Source organism: Carassius auratus, chromosome 42, assembly GCF_003368295.1.
Source record: "Carassius auratus strain Wakin chromosome 42, ASM336829v1, whole genome shotgun sequence".
Taxonomy (NCBI): Eukaryota; Metazoa; Chordata; class Actinopteri; order Cypriniformes; family Cyprinidae; genus Carassius; species Carassius auratus.
The window spans coordinates 12,061,782-12,080,669 of NC_039284.1; the positions used below are offsets into that span (position 1 = coordinate 12,061,782).

General features: G+C 35.0%; 1 protein-coding gene and 1 long non-coding RNA gene across 2 annotated transcripts in view; one reads left to right on the top strand and one right to left on the bottom strand.

Moving 5' to 3' along the window:
* The window catches only part of LOC113060666 (uncharacterized), a 26,126-nt gene extending 14,126 nt beyond the window's left edge, over positions 1 to 12,000 (bottom strand). The window contains exon 1 of the long non-coding RNA XR_003278277.1: positions 11,925 to 12,000. This is a non-coding gene — a long non-coding RNA (uncharacterized LOC113060666). The remainder of the gene's footprint in view (positions 1 to 11,924) is intronic.
* On the top strand, positions 2,115 to 18,183 carry LOC113060665 (prepronociceptin-like). The gene is made up of 3 exons (XM_026229777.1): positions 2,115 to 2,232; positions 10,463 to 10,615; positions 16,754 to 18,183. The coding sequence occupies exons 2-3, from the start codon at positions 10,493 to 10,495 to the stop codon at positions 17,342 to 17,344; spliced, it is 714 nt and encodes a 237-aa protein (XP_026085562.1). The 5' UTR covers positions 2,115 to 2,232; positions 10,463 to 10,492; the 3' UTR covers positions 17,345 to 18,183.
* The last annotated feature ends 705 nt before the right edge of the window (positions 18,184 to 18,888 follow it).

Sequence of the window (18,888 nt, forward strand, 5' to 3'; positions counted from 1 at the left end):
TTCTCACCTGACTGGTGACTGGCAGTACGCTATAACTGAGATGTCTTAAAAGATTGATTTTTCAGAACTTGTTCAGGGAATGTTGTTAAGTATAGTCCCAGCTAACAAAAATATGTTCTAAGAATGTTTTGCTAATATTCACATTAAGTTGTGAAGACACTATTTCTGAACATTCTCAGAACATTCAAAACTACTGGTTTCTTGATTATGCAAACGTTAAGGGAATAATAAAATTAGAATAAATATAAAATTAATAGTAAAATAAATATGATGGGAAAATAGAAAGAATTTAAAAACACTGATTTGATTTTTATAACTGCGGATTCTTTATATTGTATTTCACTTTTGGTCAATCAATTCTGTGACAGTGTTTTTAAATTTTTTTTTTATTATTATTATTATTCTGTATATGAAAGTAAAATAATGACAAATGTCTTTGAAACAAAAAAAAGCATGTTGAATTCCACTAGCTGAAAAAATAATGCTTTGCATTTTTAGTGACTGAACATTCAATTTACCGCTTACTCCATTTCTGCAGATCAGTTTTTGTGAATTAATGACTTGCTCTACCTGTTGCTTTGTTCTTCATCAACACCCGCTTGCGCCACCTGCTGGTGAGCGACTTACAGCAGATGCAGATCATGCATTGGTACTCCACTGCTATCCCTGCAGTTCCCAGATGTGCAATGCTGAATTTTCTGCCAAATTTTAACCACTGAATTAGTGGAAGCGAATTTGTAAAGTGAAATAAAATGGACTGAAAATTGCCTGTCGAATATTATACATCATATTTTTAAACTGACAGAATGTTTCGGAAGTGAACTCTAGAAGGTGAATATGAATTATCGATTTTTTTTTAATTATGAAAATGTGTGCAAAATATTGAGAGCTTAAATAAACAACTTTGTTAAATTTCAGCCCCTAAAAATGCAAGCCCTGAAAATACAAGGCATAAAAAGCAAGCACTGTTAATGCAATGCATTATTTTCAGTTAGTGCAGTTCAACATGCTTTTTTGTTTCAAATACTGTAGATGTCATTATTTTACTTCCATATCTATAAAAACATTAGATAAAACTTCTAGTTTCAAACAAACTCATAAATCACAAAGAAACTCATAACTTCAGGAGACTTTCCCAAAGAAAGCTCACAAATAAGATTTCTTTAAAATCTCAATTGTTTCACCTATACAGAAATATAATTACATTGTGAACAAATGGAGTTTTACACATGCTTTAATTTTCTCCTGCAAAATAAGATTCATATTATCACATTAGTTATGATTATCTTATCACTATTAGTTTCATAACGTCTAAAACTGTGTTCAGATCCACCGAGAATATGAACTCGGGATTAAAATCAAATGTATTCAGATGAAAGCAACTAACTTTTATGAAGCGACTAGCAAAAATAAATAAAAAAAATAAAAAAAGGTGGTGTATCAATTTTCACTCAATGCCTAGTAAATTTGACAAATAAATACAAAAGAAACGGCAAGTAACATTTAATTAAATGTGAAATTTTGACATAAAAAGATTGAAATAGTATTTTTCTTGTAAATACTCCAATAATCTTTATTTCCAACTTTGAAAATGTTTAAAAGACCAACCTATGAGCAATAAAACATTCTCTTTCACTGCGTCCATCTTTTAAAATGTTTCGTTTAACCTCCCTAATTCCCATTGTTTACCTTTAAATTTATAATTTAGAGTTTTAATTGCTTGATCAATATTAATTTTAACTTCTAGACTACAAATGAGATATTGAAAATGGCACATATTGAAGCTTAATTGGTCAGGCTTTTGCACACAGCTCTCAAAGCATCATTATTGTCTTGAGCATTGAGCATCACTTCATCAGACGATGAATGGACAGAGGACACACTGTGAATGAGTGTGCAAGTATTCTGGGAAAATGTTTGCTTGTATTTTTAGTTTTCTAGTTTGTTCTCAGAGACTGCAATCCCTGACGTATAGAGAAGTCTTGACGTCCACCCATCCCAATACGTAAGACAGACTTCTCTCTCGCTCTTCTCTCACACACACACACACGCACACACACTTGTAAAACAGGGGGTTAGGGGTTGGACCACAGGGAGGGGTGTGTCTCTATAAGACGACCGAGCAACAGCATCCTCTTAGGAAACAAACAGAAGCAGGAGATAGGAGAAAAGAACCGTCTTCAGTTTCAGCAGATCTGCTCAGGACAGGTGCCTGAACCACACACAGCTCAGGTAAGCTGACAAATGGCAAGAAACACTTTAGATTCACATCTGTTTACTCAAGCTTCCTTGCATGAATCTGTTTGCTGATTATTTTTAATTTAGAGCATGCAATACAATTTCTTTTTTCATTAAACTTAAAGGGATATTTCACTCATTTGCTCACCCTCATGTCCTTCCATACCTGTAAATTAAATACTTTCTTCTGTGTCATTTCTTCTTTTGAAAGAAAGTCATACAAGTTTTGAACGACATGGTGTGTAATTGAGAATATTTTCATTTTCTAAATAAATTTTCATTAGATCTGTAGTTTATTGCAAGTGTTTGCAGAATATCTCAAGCTAAATAACTATTTTTTCCACTTGTATCTACAATACGAATACATTCACAGTTGACCACATGCAAGAAATTTGACGTTTCTTCACATAATTAACTGACATAAAACATTAAATGATGTATGAAAATTATGATTTATGGTTTTCTTCTGAAACCTATTTATGTGAATGACATGGACGTATTTTTCACTTTGCTCTCACAATTTAGTCATCGATTGATACATAGTGAAATCAATGCATTTCTTTACAAGGCATAATCCAGGTTACTATACACCACATTTAATTTTAGGGGGAAATTTACTGTACTCTGGGGTGTTTAATTCAACTGAGAGAAATATTGGCAGTATTGTGAAGGAGCTGACTTTCGGTGCACAAAATTCCTGGCACCTGCTCCATTCATGGACCATTACCATGCAATTTCCTACTATCTTTGGCCATTGTCTTTAAATGTCTTATCTACTAGAGTAAGTTTGGATTTATTGCTCACTGCTCAAGTTTCAAAACTAAGGAGCGACAGATAATTGTTTGTTGATTTCACATGAGATCCTAATGAATTAGCCCTAAATATTGTGGAGCAATTCTGCCTTGGTTCATTCAGAATGTGACTTTCTGATGTTGCACTGTGCTAGATAATTTCATACTTCTTGTAATCCACAGAGTGTGACTAAAAGCTCGGTTTTAGCTGATATGAAGAACTGTGGCTATGATCATATATAAAAAAGTGATACTAAAATTTATTTAAAAAAAAAAAGAAAAAAAGAAAGATACCTGGCTGACTTAAAACAAAAAGAAAATGTAAGTGCTATTGGTTCCTTCTATGCAAATTCTTAATTTTGTATGTTGTGTAATTACATTTAGGTGATTATGCAATAGCCTAATCATGGCAACTGGCTCAGTTCCTCTTTTAAAAACTTATGAAAAGACAATTTGACATGGTGATTAATATACATTTTTTTCACAAATATGGTACAAAACTCATTCAGGGGAGGTGCAGCTAGGATATTTGCAGAATCTAATATTAGTCAGATTATTCCTCAGAAGGCCCTGAGGCATATGTATCGCCTCATCCAAAAATCATTGCTCAGTTTTAGACACTGTGAAATTGACTCCTGATTAGCTGTCCTTGCATTGCTTTAAATATCCTGATGCACAAAACGAATATTAATAAGCATAAAAGCAAAAGATATCAGTATAATGACAATAACTGCAAATATAAATATATACAAAATAATTAACTTTATAATAAAAGATTAAGTGAGCTAATACATACCAAGGTGGTCGTTTACTTTTGATTCTGTTCATTTTTAGTTTTTTAACTCATGCAAAAAAAGATGTTCCTCTTTAATCGTTCAAACACAGATGAATAGAATAAGCAGACACAAACTAATTTTCATTATTCAAAATTTGTATTTGCTAAAAAAAAATTTTAAAGCTTGTTTTTAATGTATATAAAATGCTAATTTTAATTTCTAGCTTTTTTAGCAACTATATAAAGATGATATAAGCGCCCTCTAATGCCCTCTATGGGCATCAGATGCATAAAAAAAAGTGGGTCCTCCCCTAGAAAAATTTTACAAGAGTAGATGCCATTTCCTGTATTCTGGTGCCTTTTTATTTAACAATTGCTTTTATAGCCTAAAATAGTTACCACATACCTGGTAAGGTTTCCCAAAAATGAACAGCAACAAAAGTCTATTAAGTTATTTTGAACTAAAAATCTTTCCTCCGCCAAGTAGTTAATAAACAGTGACAAGCAGCAGAAACGTTGCTATGTGTGACACAGACACAGATGTAATTCAAATCAGCATTAAAGAATACATGATGCCTTCAAAAACAGCAGGTGGACAAATAATGAACATTTACTTAAATAGCAGCTTATTTAGTGACAGTATGTGAGCACACAGCCAGACCCATCTGAACAGCAGATATGTATACAAGTATACTAAGATGCTTTGTCTACCTTGCTGTGTCGCGGGAGTGCTGCAGGTGCGAGTAGTGAGAACACGGAATGGAGTTTAATTTATATGGACTCTAAATGAGCCAAGTGCAATGGATTTGAGGAAGCAGCTTCCTGGAAGTCAAGGCTGTAGCTAAAATGTGGAATGGAGTTTAATTTATTAGGGCATTCCTCAAGTGGAATGGATTTGATTGATGGTTCTCTGAAAAGTGAACAGACATATGCACTGAATTAGAGATTTTAAAAGTAAATGGGTCCAATATCACTGGTCTTAAAAAGTGGGTGGGTCTTGTATGTCAAAGTATAACCTGATGGAAATAAGAGATTCATTGTGCAGCTTCATTGATTATAACGGAACTTTGTGAGATCGTAATAAGCTGAAATGAATGACAGCTTTATAATTATTATCAAAAAATTTGTTCAAATAGATGTACATTCAGAATAGAGCACCCTCACTGATTTCAGAGACACCCCTAGTTCTCACCTGAACATGTGGGAGAATTATTACTTCTAATTTGGCCAAGGAAAACCTTAAAAAAAAAGGTACAATCAAAATTTTTCTATACTAATTTGTGAAGTTTTCACATCCTTATTAAAGGTGCAAAAAGTCATGAACAAAAATCCGAAAATAAGTCAATATTTTCAGAATAAAATGATACAAAATAAAATTTTATGTGTATGCTTCTATCCTGAAAAAGCCTTGTTTGAAGATGGATATTTCATCAAGAAGTTTCTCAGCCCTTAACGTCAGTTTAACAACTGCATTCAATATGGCAGATGAAACAATTACTTTTACATCACAAGCATGAAAACAACCTTAAGCTTTCTGATTAGATAATCTATCCTTATGTCATGGGCGTCAATGCAAAGCCCTGACAGCTATGTTTAAGTGTGGTGAATCCTTCCATCCCATTGATTATTCCAGCCATCGTTCATTTATCATCAAAGATACAGTTGTGGTCATTGGGGCAATTTTCCATTCAATTTGTGGTTGCGTTTATCTTATAGTGAGTTTGTAGGTGAATGTCCAACCTAATTTGACCTTCATGGGCTGCAGCAAACCTACTGAGACATACAGGTGAACAAAGTGCACACAGTCTATTCTCCACCCCCCAGAAAAGATCTCAAAAGCAATCAAACATTAGAGATGACGATATATAAACGCAAATATTTCTCATCAAATTCTTCTAAAACCAAATTACATCTGCACTGTCATCTACCTTCTTTTTTGTAGTTCTACTTCTCAATGTATATTATTATACATCATTTGTTTTTCTTATCAGGAATTTAAGGAGAAACACAAATGATCTCCTGAGCTATCTAAGAGCACCATATGAGCAATAAATGTTCCTCAGAGATGTTGTTACATTACATTACATTTCATTGATATATTCACTATACTTCCAGCCAACAATAATGACACTTTTACTCATCAATTGGATCCTAAGGCTCAAGGGGTTAGTAGTGGACTGGTAATAATGGTCATTGATTTATTTTCTCTCCAAATTGATCTAGTGTGTCATGCTTGAAGGAAATTGACATCATTAATCAAAACTAGGTACAGCAGTTAGCATCATATAGTCTCCAACGTAATTCAAATTATTGTGCAGCACATTATGATCATATTTCAATATTTCTCTAGTTTATGGTGTCAGTGTCATATTACTATGTATCAGAAATAACTAGTTTTTACAGCAATTTCTCAAAGCTTTCCATCTGCAGTTGCACAATCGTGGTCTAATTAGACACAGCAGTGAGCTGCTGTTCTCTGCCACTGAGAACCCCTCTGGTATCAAACTTTGATTATGTTGGGTTTGATTGAGAAATGAGCTGTGCAAAACCAGCCCCATTTACCTCTGGAGTTTAATTGAGCCATTGAGTGTTTTTAGCCGACCGTGTTTGGCAAATAATCAAAATCTCAAGAGATTACACATTTGAAATGATGGACAATATCTCTATGACAGTATAGCGACTGGTGATGGAGAAAGGAAATGAAGCAGAACTTGGAATTATTTCCACTTGCTTTGTTTACTGGACAACGTCTGTCGTTTTGTGTCATGATATTAATGACAAATGACACAAGTGCTTCATTGTACTCATTAGAAACCATTTCTCTTATCTCCTTTTATATGACCAGAAAGTGGAAAAGAAACTGACAGTGGAGGGTGGATTCAAATATGAAAACAGGACACCTTTAAGTGTAAGAGTTAAATTAACACTTAAGCTGTGTTTTTACACCGATGAGTTAATGCTACTCAGAGGAGACTGTGTGTCTCTGTTAGATTCTGCATTAAAACGCAAAACTGCCTAAAGCCTATTAAAGAGGTCATGAACTGAGAAATCAAAAACCCTTGTTCTTTTGACATATAAATGGTCATTGTACTATATAAAATAACATTTCTTTATCCGCCCCAACTGAGCCATGGATAACCCATGGGTTCCGCTGGTTACGATACAACCAGCGCATCGGGGACATCACGCAAGTTACATTGCTACGTTAGCCTTCGTATTGTAACCTTATCGAAGAACCTAATAAAATATGAAAACAGTAGGCTTGCATGATTAATTGCATGTGATTGTCATGCGTGTCTCGTCAGTAAAGTAAAGTTCTGTGATTAGTACTAAGTATCCATCACCTGCTTTTAAATGGAGTGGCACTAAATAAACAGAGTTGTAGTTTGCTGACAAACTACGCAATATCGCATTCATAACCGAATGTGATTCATCTGCCATTATGACGCTGTATTGCGTAGCTTGTCAGCGAACTACGGTTCTGTATACTGATGAGACACGCATGACAATCACATGCGATTAACAGTGCAGCCATAAAAAATAGTTACTCCAAATATTTCATATAGGCTATAGGGAATTGCACGGAACATACATGTACTTTTTTTATTTAGTTTTTCATGACCCGCCCCGCATATAAAGTGACAATTTCTTTACCCAACCCAGCCCGACCCACAGGTTATGAGATGACCCGCACATAACTACCGCCCAACGATTTACTCACATGGGTAATTAATAAGACAGGAAAAAGTAGGTCTATGCAGAAATCAAATGATAAAGATACTCCGAAGACAACAAGGTGCTTTGCAGTGCCAAGTTGTGGAAAAACATGGTCATTGCTTTCCTTCTGATCCCAACATTAGAAAAGAGTGGATGAAATTCAGTAAGAATGTAGTCCTTTGATCACTTAATTTAACCGTGGATTCGTTTACAAACGAGGTACAATTCGAAGCAGGATTTTCAGAAAGATTAAAAAAAAAAAAAAAAAAAACAATGCTACGCAGTCGCAGACTATATTGAATACGAAGTCTTACCTGTTTTTATTTCATGGTACTATTGCTTTTATGTCTTTTATTTTAAATCGTTCGAACCTAAATCACAGAAGCGTCCAACTATAAAGGATGTAGGCTGTCAAACATGCTCAACCGTTTCATAGCAGTGGGCGTTTACTTCCGAGTCTACACCCGCCACACCTATTCAAACAGAGCGTTCTGATGAGGGGGTCAAAACAGGACAGAAAGTAGCCTATTACTCCTAAATCATGACGTTTTTTGATGTTAAAAAATCTTGATAACATTATCAGTGGACCTCGAGTTCATGACCCCTTTACAATATGCGGCTATGATCCAACTGAGCCCCTAGCGTCTGATGCTGCTTGTTTTCTGTAAATGTAAATAAATGCAACAGCAGAGCATAAAGTTGCAAATATGAAAAACCAATTTGCAGTTACTAGACACAAAGTAGCAATTGTGAGATGTAAAATATTACTGAGAGATATTAAGTCCTACATGCCACATAGTTGCAATTACAAAAAATCACAATTACAAGAAACTGAAGCACAATTATAATAACACTGTGAGATTAAGTAATGGAGATATAAAGTTTGAACTGAAATAGAATGCGATTATGACACATTAAGTAAAAATTACAAGAAATAAAGTGTAAAAAAAATTAAAATTGAGGTAAATACGTATTCATCATATGTTACAATTATTTCATATTCAAAACATAAATTTCATATATTTATTAATAATGGTCATTTCTATGTAAATGCATGTATTGCCACATCCGTGCAGCATTAAACTGTTTGTGTAAATAATTCTTATTGTGGTAAAAATGCCACTTTAGATGCAATGTACTGTTAAGTGTACTGACATTAAACAAAGTCAAAAATCACTAAATGTTCTGCTACTGTAGAACAGATTATGAAGCACTAAAATTCTGTAAATACTAAGTCATTCCTTTTCAAAACAGAAAAGCTTTCTTATGATACAGAAAGCACCGTTTCTCAAAGTGCACAGATTTCCTTCTAGTCAATGAGAGATTACTGTGAGAGATTGCTGCTGAAAAGGAAAAACTATAGTTGTAGCAAACAATCCCCACTTGAAATATCCCCTCTAAAAAAATGCAGCGGCCTAGCCTGAATCCATTTATTGCGTCATCTTGTAGTTCCTGAGAAAAAATAAATACAAAAATTAACTAAAAGGAGCAACAAAAATCAATATCCAGTTTGTTCTCACTGCATAAAGTTGTGTAATTCACTCACACTTATAATAATGTTTCTTTCCTTGTCTGTTACTCTTACAATGACTAAATTCAATAAGACTCACTCAAGGGGTGCCTATTGATTCTCCGTGACTTACACCTTTGCTTTTGTTCCTGTTAGTACAAGTGTAATGCAGGTGAAATTGATTTATCTTGAAGTTGCTTTTGAAGCAACTAAACAATGGGCAGCATGTCACCGGCCAGCCGTCAGTGCTGAAACGTACATTCACCGGTGCTTTATTTGCTTGACAAGGCAGCTGCAGGATAAGGTTATTATTCTTAAAGCTTTGGCATAAAAAGGACTGAAGCGCTTTATAGTCCTTTCTATTGTTTGAACTAATGTGGTGACTAAGACTGCTTAACCAGCATGCATCACAGCGGCTCAAATCCTCCTCCTCTTCTCCATTCTGCTCCCATTACGCCACAAGCACTAATTCTAGCTTCAATTACTACAGATGATGAGTTCTGATAATAAAGTAATAGGAAAAATGCTAAGTTGGTCTCGGATACATCCAAAAAGTACCATTAAATATGATTAGTTAACGTCACACAGACAGGCAGGATTTTTGACTAAATCTAATTTAGATTATGTGAGGGACATTCATACAGTCATTATCACAAAATAATCGCACCCTGAAGGAGTTTATTTTGCACTAATGACATTCTGGCTGTACATTACACAGCTCCTTGCCAAAATAAACAAATAACAGGTCATTAAATATTGAACGGCGTTGAAATGATTTTATTAAATTAATATATCTTTGATTACTTTACAGTTTCTGCAAAGAAAAACAGCCCATTACAATGTAGAAAACACGTCGCAAAGCAACCAACTAAACACTGCACCAATAAAATATCATTTAGAATAAATTGTATAATCTGCTATCAACCTTTCACTACATATTTAACTATTTTAAGTTCTCAGTTGGTTATTTTTGAATTGATTAGATCTGAGTAACAAAGATGGCAAATGATGCACTTGACCAATCAGAAATTTTCCAGAAAGCCTATTAAAGGGATATTCACCCTAAAATTACAATGCTGTCATCATTCACTCAGCCTCATGTGGTTCCAAACCTGTATGAGTTTTTATCTTATGCTGGACATAAAAGAAGATATTCTGAATACTATGGAAGTAATGGCAACCACCAACTGTGTGTTTACCAGCAATCTTCAAAATATCTTTTTTTTTATGTTCAACGTTAAAAAGAAACTCATACAGGTTTGAAACGACATGAGGGTGATTAAATGATGACAGAATTATATTATTGGGTGGCATATCCCTTTAATAAACTGAACTAACATACACACATATGGTTGTGGTGAGATTTTCTTCCAGGAATCGTAACCTATTTTCTCTCTCACACCATCATCTCTGTCTCTATCCTCTCTACAGACTGCACTTCAGCTGTTAAAACACTGCGTGATGAAGACTCCACTGTGGACGATATTGTTGCTTGGACTGTGTAACCCAGCATGGGGTGACTGCAAGAAAGACTGCCTCTTCTGCAGCCAAAAACTGCCTGTTGAATATGCCTTCAATAATTTGGTAATTCCCTTCAGTGTACATCACTTCCTGTATCCCAAGATGAAAAAGTAAACTATAATAAATAATAATCTCTCACAAGTATTTCAAAAGAGATCCCAACATCACAGATTGTGCCAACAATCAGAGATTTACTATGAACTCAAACCATTTGATTAAATTCTCAAACTAAACATACTGGTTATGTCAGCCACATAGGTTTTATATCTTTAGTACGTTCTTATATACATCAATAATTATATAATTTATTAAAGTTTATTCTTTCAACAGAGAAACATACAAAGTTGATCCTCTAATTGTGTCTGGAAGATGATAAAACAGAATGAAAACACCCCATAATCTTACAATAAAGAAGATATCCACACCATAGAAACCAGAATATTATTTCTAATATATAAAGTATTTATTCATATTTATTTATTAGTTTTTTAGTTTGTTTAGTTTGTGTTATGTATATGTTTAGTTATTATGTCTCTATTAAATTTAGACTTATATGTTACTCTGCACAGATCTTCTACAGCTTCTTTAATCTTATTTCATTTTCTGTGATGTCCAAGACCCATGGCCTCAACTGAATCGAATTTCGCAGTGACTCGCCATTAGTTGCCATAATCATAACGATCATAATAACAGTGGAATGTGGTTGTGCTCTGCGGCTTATTATAGCTCCGAGGAGGAGGACATGCTCTCTGATTCATGTCAATAACACGCATTTGAGGGGGCAGAAGTGCTAATTTGGTTAAAAATGGCCCCTTGACTCAAAACAGCCGGGGTGATTCAGTTATCTTGTTCTGTAATTAAGTAGAAACACAATAACATCATTCTGCAAGTCTGATGGGCCTGAATAGCCCTCCATGGCGCAGGCTCACCCTGAGGTGTTCTTATCGTTTTTACAGCATGAATGAGCAGATAGGCTATAACCCTTCTGATAACTACCAACTCCCTTGAAACGAAACTGATAATTTTAAGGGTTAATTGATTAACGTTACATTGGATTCCGAGGAACAGCTCGCGCTCCTGTCCTAACGTGACTTTAGTTTCTAGATGCAACGTTACTTAATTTCTCATGAAATTATATTTTCAGAAACACTTTTGAAACGGAAAACAAATAAAAAGTCTTTGGTCCAGTACACTTATCGATAAAACGGTCTAATTAGGCAATATCCACGAGCAAGAGAGCTGTTGTTCCAAATATACGCTCCTCCGATCTCCAGATCAGATCAAACAACTATTGCGAGTTGCTTTCATACAGATTAATGGACCGTTAAAAACAAGATTATATTTTGGGTACTTTACATTTTACAGTACATACCACATTTCCAGTTACAGTTGTCTGTTTTTCCTCCTACAAAGAAAATTATAACGAGCCCAAATGAGATGTGTTTCCTCAGGGGAGGGGCCATGGGGGCACTGGCCCCTCCTGAAAACTGATTGGCCCCCCAGTGTGCCCCCACATTTCTACTTGTCTGTCACTCACAAATTCAAATTATAATCTTTCAGTTTAGTAAATAACTCATGATTGAGTCGCGATGCTTCTCAACGAGGACTAAGAATAGCGAGCTGCTGTTTTCCAAAAAAAAAAAGCACCTATTTTAAATAGCTGATGTTTTTCGATTAGCGAGTTGTTGCAGTGCAAGAAGTGTTTGGTACTAACGTTAACGTCTTTCGGTGTTAGACAGACCAGGTTCGATGACGATGTTATCTCCTAGAGCAGACCAAGATGCTAATCATTATATTTACTATGCTCCTCTGATGCTGAATTTAAAAGGGGTTTACTGCGTTACGATTTCGGCCGAACGAGCCGATAAAGGCAACAACGCAATTTAAAGCAATGGTTTTAAAAAAACTATAATAGCAATTCTAATAAAGTCATTATTGAATCATGCAGTCGATTAGCGACTTTTTTCACTCAAGTGAGGTGACGAAACAAATCGTGTAATGTTTATCTAACGCTCCACACTTAAGACTTTTTTTTTAAAAGTCTATATGGGTGAGACACATGCAGAGGTGGGTAGTAACATTTACTTCGTTACATTTACTTGAGTAATTTTTCGGGGTAACTAATACTTTTCGGAGTATATTTAAAAATGGGTACTTTATACTCTTACTTGAGTAAATTTTTTGGGAAAAATCTGTACTTTTACTTCGTTACTGTGAGCGACGCACCTCTCGTTACTTTATCTTAATGCAATAAATGTTATAAATGCTTCAGTTTATTCCAAACGCGCCGTCTATTTTTCTCTGGGCAATGAGCGATGCCCATTCGCGAATGATTCATTCTTTTGAGTCAATTCTGTTCAAAGGCTTGATCAAACCAATTGGCAAACAAGTGAATTGGTTCATGAATCAGTTTGAAGGAGTCGTTTAGTTCCCTGAAGCAACGCGCTGAGCTCTGAAGCGGTTCACTCAGAGTTGTAACTAGAGGTGTGCGATACCGCTAGATTTGGTATCGATCCGATACCAAGTAAATACAGGGCCAGTATCGCCGATACCGATACCAATACCGATACTTTTTAATAATTAAGGTGGATGCGTCTTCAACCTAAATCTAAATGAATTTTCATGACTTTTAATTTGTTTTAGTGATTTGCATTTTGGGTTATTAATCAGTACTACAAAAGCTTTTGTTCAGAAACAACTTTTGGTTACTTCTGATTTATTTAAATAAACAAAGTTACAAAATGATTATGTCACAAATATAAAAAATGTAAAAACAAATTCTCTTTTCAAGTAGCATGTTAATAAAAAAATGTTTCTCCTCTTTAGTGCACTTCTTTTCAGGATTTTTTTCTTAAAGTCACAAAGTTTTACTTCAAAATGTAAAAAAAATTCTCCTTATACAAAATTCCTGAAGCCGACATCTTCCACTATGGAAAGAGGCTGCAGGTCCTTCACAATCATTTCTGATTGCGCCTTGTAATATCCACTGCTCTTGGAGAATCAGCTATTGATAAAATAATACAAATAATTAAGTCTGGTGCACATCTAGGTGAAGTTTAAATATAGAAACTAGTATCCCTTTCACAGCTAACACAAAAAGGGTAGATCGGCCTGAAAATACAGCCATACAACGCTCCTCTTTCTCTCCGCCTCTGACTGACTGCTGTTAGAAATGCGCGGCTGAGCGGTGCGCGCGCCTGACTGCTGGTGGTAGCGCTAGTGGTGAGTCACGTGACGGTACAACACAGGAGAGGGGCGGAGAGCAGTGTCGAGCACGAGCAGCACTCTTGAGAGCTTGCTCTGCTCTGTGACAGCAGCAGCATATTGACAAACACGGCCAGGTCGCAAAACGAGAGAAACTGAAACTTAAGTATCGATATTTTCCCGTTGGTATCGATCAATACCGATACCAACGTTGGTATCGATATTATCGATATTAGTATCGATCTGCCCACCTCTAGTTGTAACGTTTATCATCAGCAGCGTTGAAAACGTGGCTATGGAACTGCACTGAATTGAAAGCAAATCTGCAAAGGCTATTATTTGCTTGCGATGGAGATCCTTATTAGATGAACGTGTGTGCTGTCTACTGTTTAACAGGTAATAACTTGGGCTACATTCGATTACAGTACACGATACCACTATGACAGTAGTTTGTTGTACGTGTGTGGCTTATAACAGAGGGGAGTCAAGTTGAATGCAGCTTCCAAAAGACAAAAAATAGCCGATTAAGATTTTATTAATTTTAATACAATCACACCGGTGCGAGTACGTTCAGCAAGTCATATCATCAGCTGCTAAATTCAGATCTGTGATCGCTTGCTGGCGCTGAGCCAGAGATAGACGTGTTTTTACAGCGCTGCGCATTATAACCAATCACACACGATTCTTTTGAATGCAATGGCCAATCAGAGGTGTTCCGATGAGTCATCGCTGAAATGCCGGTGCTTCCTTCACTCGCTCACTGACTGAATACCTCTTTCTGGCGAATCCTCTCGTCAGAAACAACAAAGTGCAGATGTGTGTACGAATCTATAATTAAGATATTGATTTCACAGTGTTAACAGTTTCAGTGATTTTAATGGGAGTTTCTGAGAGTGATTGCAATCTAGACTGTCAGTGAAAATTATCTTTAATAATGTAAATGTTATTTGCTCTCTTTCTGAACAATGAAAGATTAGTAGCAATATTTATATCACATTATATTAAATGTGAATTTAACATTGAAAGTTAAAGTCAGTCGTATTAAAAATATGTTATGGCATGAAACCTATATCTGTTACTTAAGTAAACAGACAGGGTTTTATAATAAATTGGAGTAAAGGCTGATGAAATATATACATTTACACACGCACACATACATTACATACATTTATCTATATATCTAAATAAAAATAGGCTCCGTATATATGACCTAAAGTAACTAGTAACTAACTACTTGAGTAGATTTTTTTATCCGATACTCTTTTACTCTTACTCAAGTAACTATTCAAGACTAGTACTTTTACTTTTACTTGAGTAAATATTTCTAGAATTACTTTTACTTTTACTTGAGTAAAGTTTTTGGGTACTCTACCCACCTCTGGACACATGCAAAAACATCGGTTTTTTTACTGGTCAATTTTGAGATTTTGGCCTGTTTGTCTTCAGTAAAATGTCTTCTTTCAGACTTGTGGTGAAAAAAAAAAAAGTCCAAAATACACATATAGGTCTTTATTTTTCTACACCTTTAGTCTATTTGCGTCTGTAGATTCCTAATAAATTCAGTTGGCGTTCTAAATCACCATGGTGCTCCGCGATTGCTGTCTGCCCCTGCAAAGCTCTCTCTCCCTCCCTTCACAGAAGTTATTGACAAAACGTCATTTGATGACACCCAGAAACATTCTCAAAAAAATCATACATAATTATTTAATGCATGATTAAATAGCAAAATAAATAACTAATACTAAAACAACACTGGACTAATTAAGCTATTCTAAACTGTTTTATAGGATCCACATATTTTACATGTTAAATTAAAGCTACCTTTTTGAACAAGTAGCTTTCTAACAAAGTATGGATATATGATATTTTTAAATCAATATGCTCAAGATTAATTAGCCTTGACATAAGTAGATTTTGTTTATTCATCAATGCAAATTTACTGCAACTGCTGCTATGCAAATTGAATGGGATGTGGATAATAAACAAAAACATTATGAAATTATATTAAATTTATATTAGTTATATTAATTAATTAATTGTGTATTTATTTCTATGAATTATTAATGTTATTCTGCATTTATATAAATAAGGCTATTATATATATAGATATTATATAAGGCTATTATAAATAAATTATATTATTATTATTTGTGAGTTGTACACTATTCATACATTGGATTATTTTATTTATTACAGTTTTTCTTTCACTTTTGTAAAGTGAAAAGTTAATACAAATTGTATTTGATTTTTTTTTTTATTTAGAGCAGTGAATAACTGCTATTAAAATATAATAGGGTATCACTGTTTATTACTGATTTTAAAGGTTACTGAACTCTTGAAATGATTTGGATATACAGTTCAAACAACACAAGATTGGCCCCTCTGTATTAATCGTGGCCCCTCTTGTGCCCCCCAGTTGAAAAAATCCTAGAATCGCCCCTGGTTTCCTCACAGATCGAATCAGATCGAGTGTTTTGAACGACTCGGTTCAGTTGGTGATTCAATGATTCACTTGTAACCTGCCAAACGAGTCACTTCAAAAAGTCGTGTCATTGACAAGACGCTAGGCCAAGTCAAATAAAACTAAGGTTTTACTTAATACATCACATTTTACAATTATTAGAGACAAAAGGGGCGTGGTTTAATATTTTATCGATCTTTAATAGCTCTTAAAATAGTTTTTAAAGAATAACAGAAGTGGCTGCAGACAGGGGAGGTGTTAAAAATTATTTATATGCAAGATTTTGTATTTTTTTTAAAAGACTCCTCAGCCTTTTTAACTGGTTTTAGAGGGGTTTGGGGCACTTTGGTAAACCAGCTAAAACTATATGAACACTTGTAAGCAGCTAGGACCAGATGACATATAAATGATTGTGCTGAAGATAAAGTTACAAAACATTTACACACTCTCTTATTGTAATATAATACAGTGTGACTGTAATAAGGCATGATAATGTTGACCGTGTAACGTGTGTGTTTGTGCGGGTCTTCTTTCAGGTGTGTCTGGTGGAGTGTCATGGTAAACTTTCTCCAGGCGACACCTGGGAGATGTGTCGCAGGACCATTGTGGAGCCGAAACCAATAGCCTTGTTATCGGTTGCCAATGGCATGCTGAAAAGAGAAGATGAGGAAGCAGACACCTCTCTGCCTGTGGACCAGGATGATGGGCAGTATTCTGAAACCCTCCAGAGGTTCAACCACATAACACAGGCCTTGGGAATGGATGATCAGGACCAAGATATGCAGCTCAGTAAAAAATACAAGTTCCTGCAAGTACAGTCAGCACAAGAATCTGAGGAAGAGCGAGATAGAGATAGCGAGATGGAAGGCAAGGAGGAAGAGGCTGCCGTCCACCTGATAAAACGCTTCGGAGGCTTCCTCAAAAACAAGTATGGCTACAGAAAGTTCATGGATCCTGGAAGGCCTTTGCAAAAAAGATATGGGGGTTTCATAGGCGTCCGCCAATCTGCCCGCAAGTGGAACAGCCAGAAGCGCTTTAGCGAGTTCCTCAAGCAGTATTTGGGCATGAGTACTCGAGCTAGTGAGTTTAATAGTATGTCTTCTGATGTCACTCAACAGAATGAATAAGTTTTGACCTTTGAAGTGAATAAACTTACCAAGCAAACCTTTTGTCATGCTCATTCGAAAGATACCATGCACCGTTCTCCTCAAACACAAAAAGCTCTCATAGTGCCACAGGGTTTCATGTGCATTTACTCAATGAAGCATCTAATCTGTGTCAAACAAAGCTTACATTAAGTGATATTAGCTTGAAATTTGATGAAAACTCTTATGATTTGATTTGACTGGTATTGCATATGAAGGCCCCTGTAGTTTTATTATACATCATTTGAAAACGTTATTTGTTCCAAATTCATCTCCTCTACGACACTGCCACCTATTGGTCAATAATAATTAAATCTCCATGAAAATCCTTGAAATTGAGGTGGACTTCATATGGAGAGGTCATTACTAGACCAAATAGAATTATTAAAGGAATAGTTCTCCAAAAATTAAGTAATTGCCATGCTCACTCACCCTCATGTCATTTAGAGATCTAAATGGAACGCAAATCAGAATTAAAGTCTAAAGAAAGCAAGAGAAACAGACTAAAATTAAAGTTTGGTAACTTTTAAAAACATTTAACTCTTAAAAAGTTTTTAAAAAAGTAACTGTTTTACAAAGTTGCAATTTCATATGAAATTTTACAAAGCATTTCTTTTTGTTGGAAAAAATAAAGCATTAAGTTTCACCCCTTAGCATAGCATAACCATCACTGGGGCGTAAACAGATTGTACAAATTCATATGAATAAGCCACCAATTGACCAAAACATATGCATTGCCATGAGATTGTGTAGGGGAAAAGAGCAGCTTTAACAATCTGCTTAACATCTCCTTTTGTGTTTTAAGGAAGAAACAAAATAAAATAGGATCATAATCATATGAGAATAAGTAATTGCTATACATTTCGTTTTGGGGTGAACTATTCCTTTAAGGGGATTAAGGAAAGCTAATCTGTGTTTACGGTCTCTCCCGAAAAAATAAATAAAGCCAGATTTCACATAAACCATTCCAGCAAAAACTCATCACTGTAAAATGCCTATACAAACATAACAAATTATGTCCTGCACATGCACACTGAGTTTGCATCCTCATCTAAGAGTGGGAAACCCAAAGCATTCATTTGATTATTTTTTAACTGATAATATTGATTTGTATTTGTGCAGATGCAATGATGTATTTATGCAAACATTGCTAAATCATGCTTCTCTCTTTATTCTAATGATAAAACTCATGTTCACCAAATGAACTGTACATAGTAACTGAACTATATCAATAAAATAGTTTACTATTTTCTGTGGCTTGTCATGCAGCAAATGATTGTGTGTCCTGAAGTATTTTGTTCATCATTCATTTGGATTTTTAAACTTAAAAAATGCAATATTTCCCAAGGGTTAAAATTATTGCATATTGAAAGTGATCTGCCTATTCATCCTCAAAAGTACAAATATTAAAATGCAATACCGTCGGTTGTACTTGTTTAAACAAATGTTTATTTATAAAAGACAGGGGGCAACATAAGTTTCATGAAAAGAAATGATAAATTGTATCTTAAACAGATCTCAGTTTA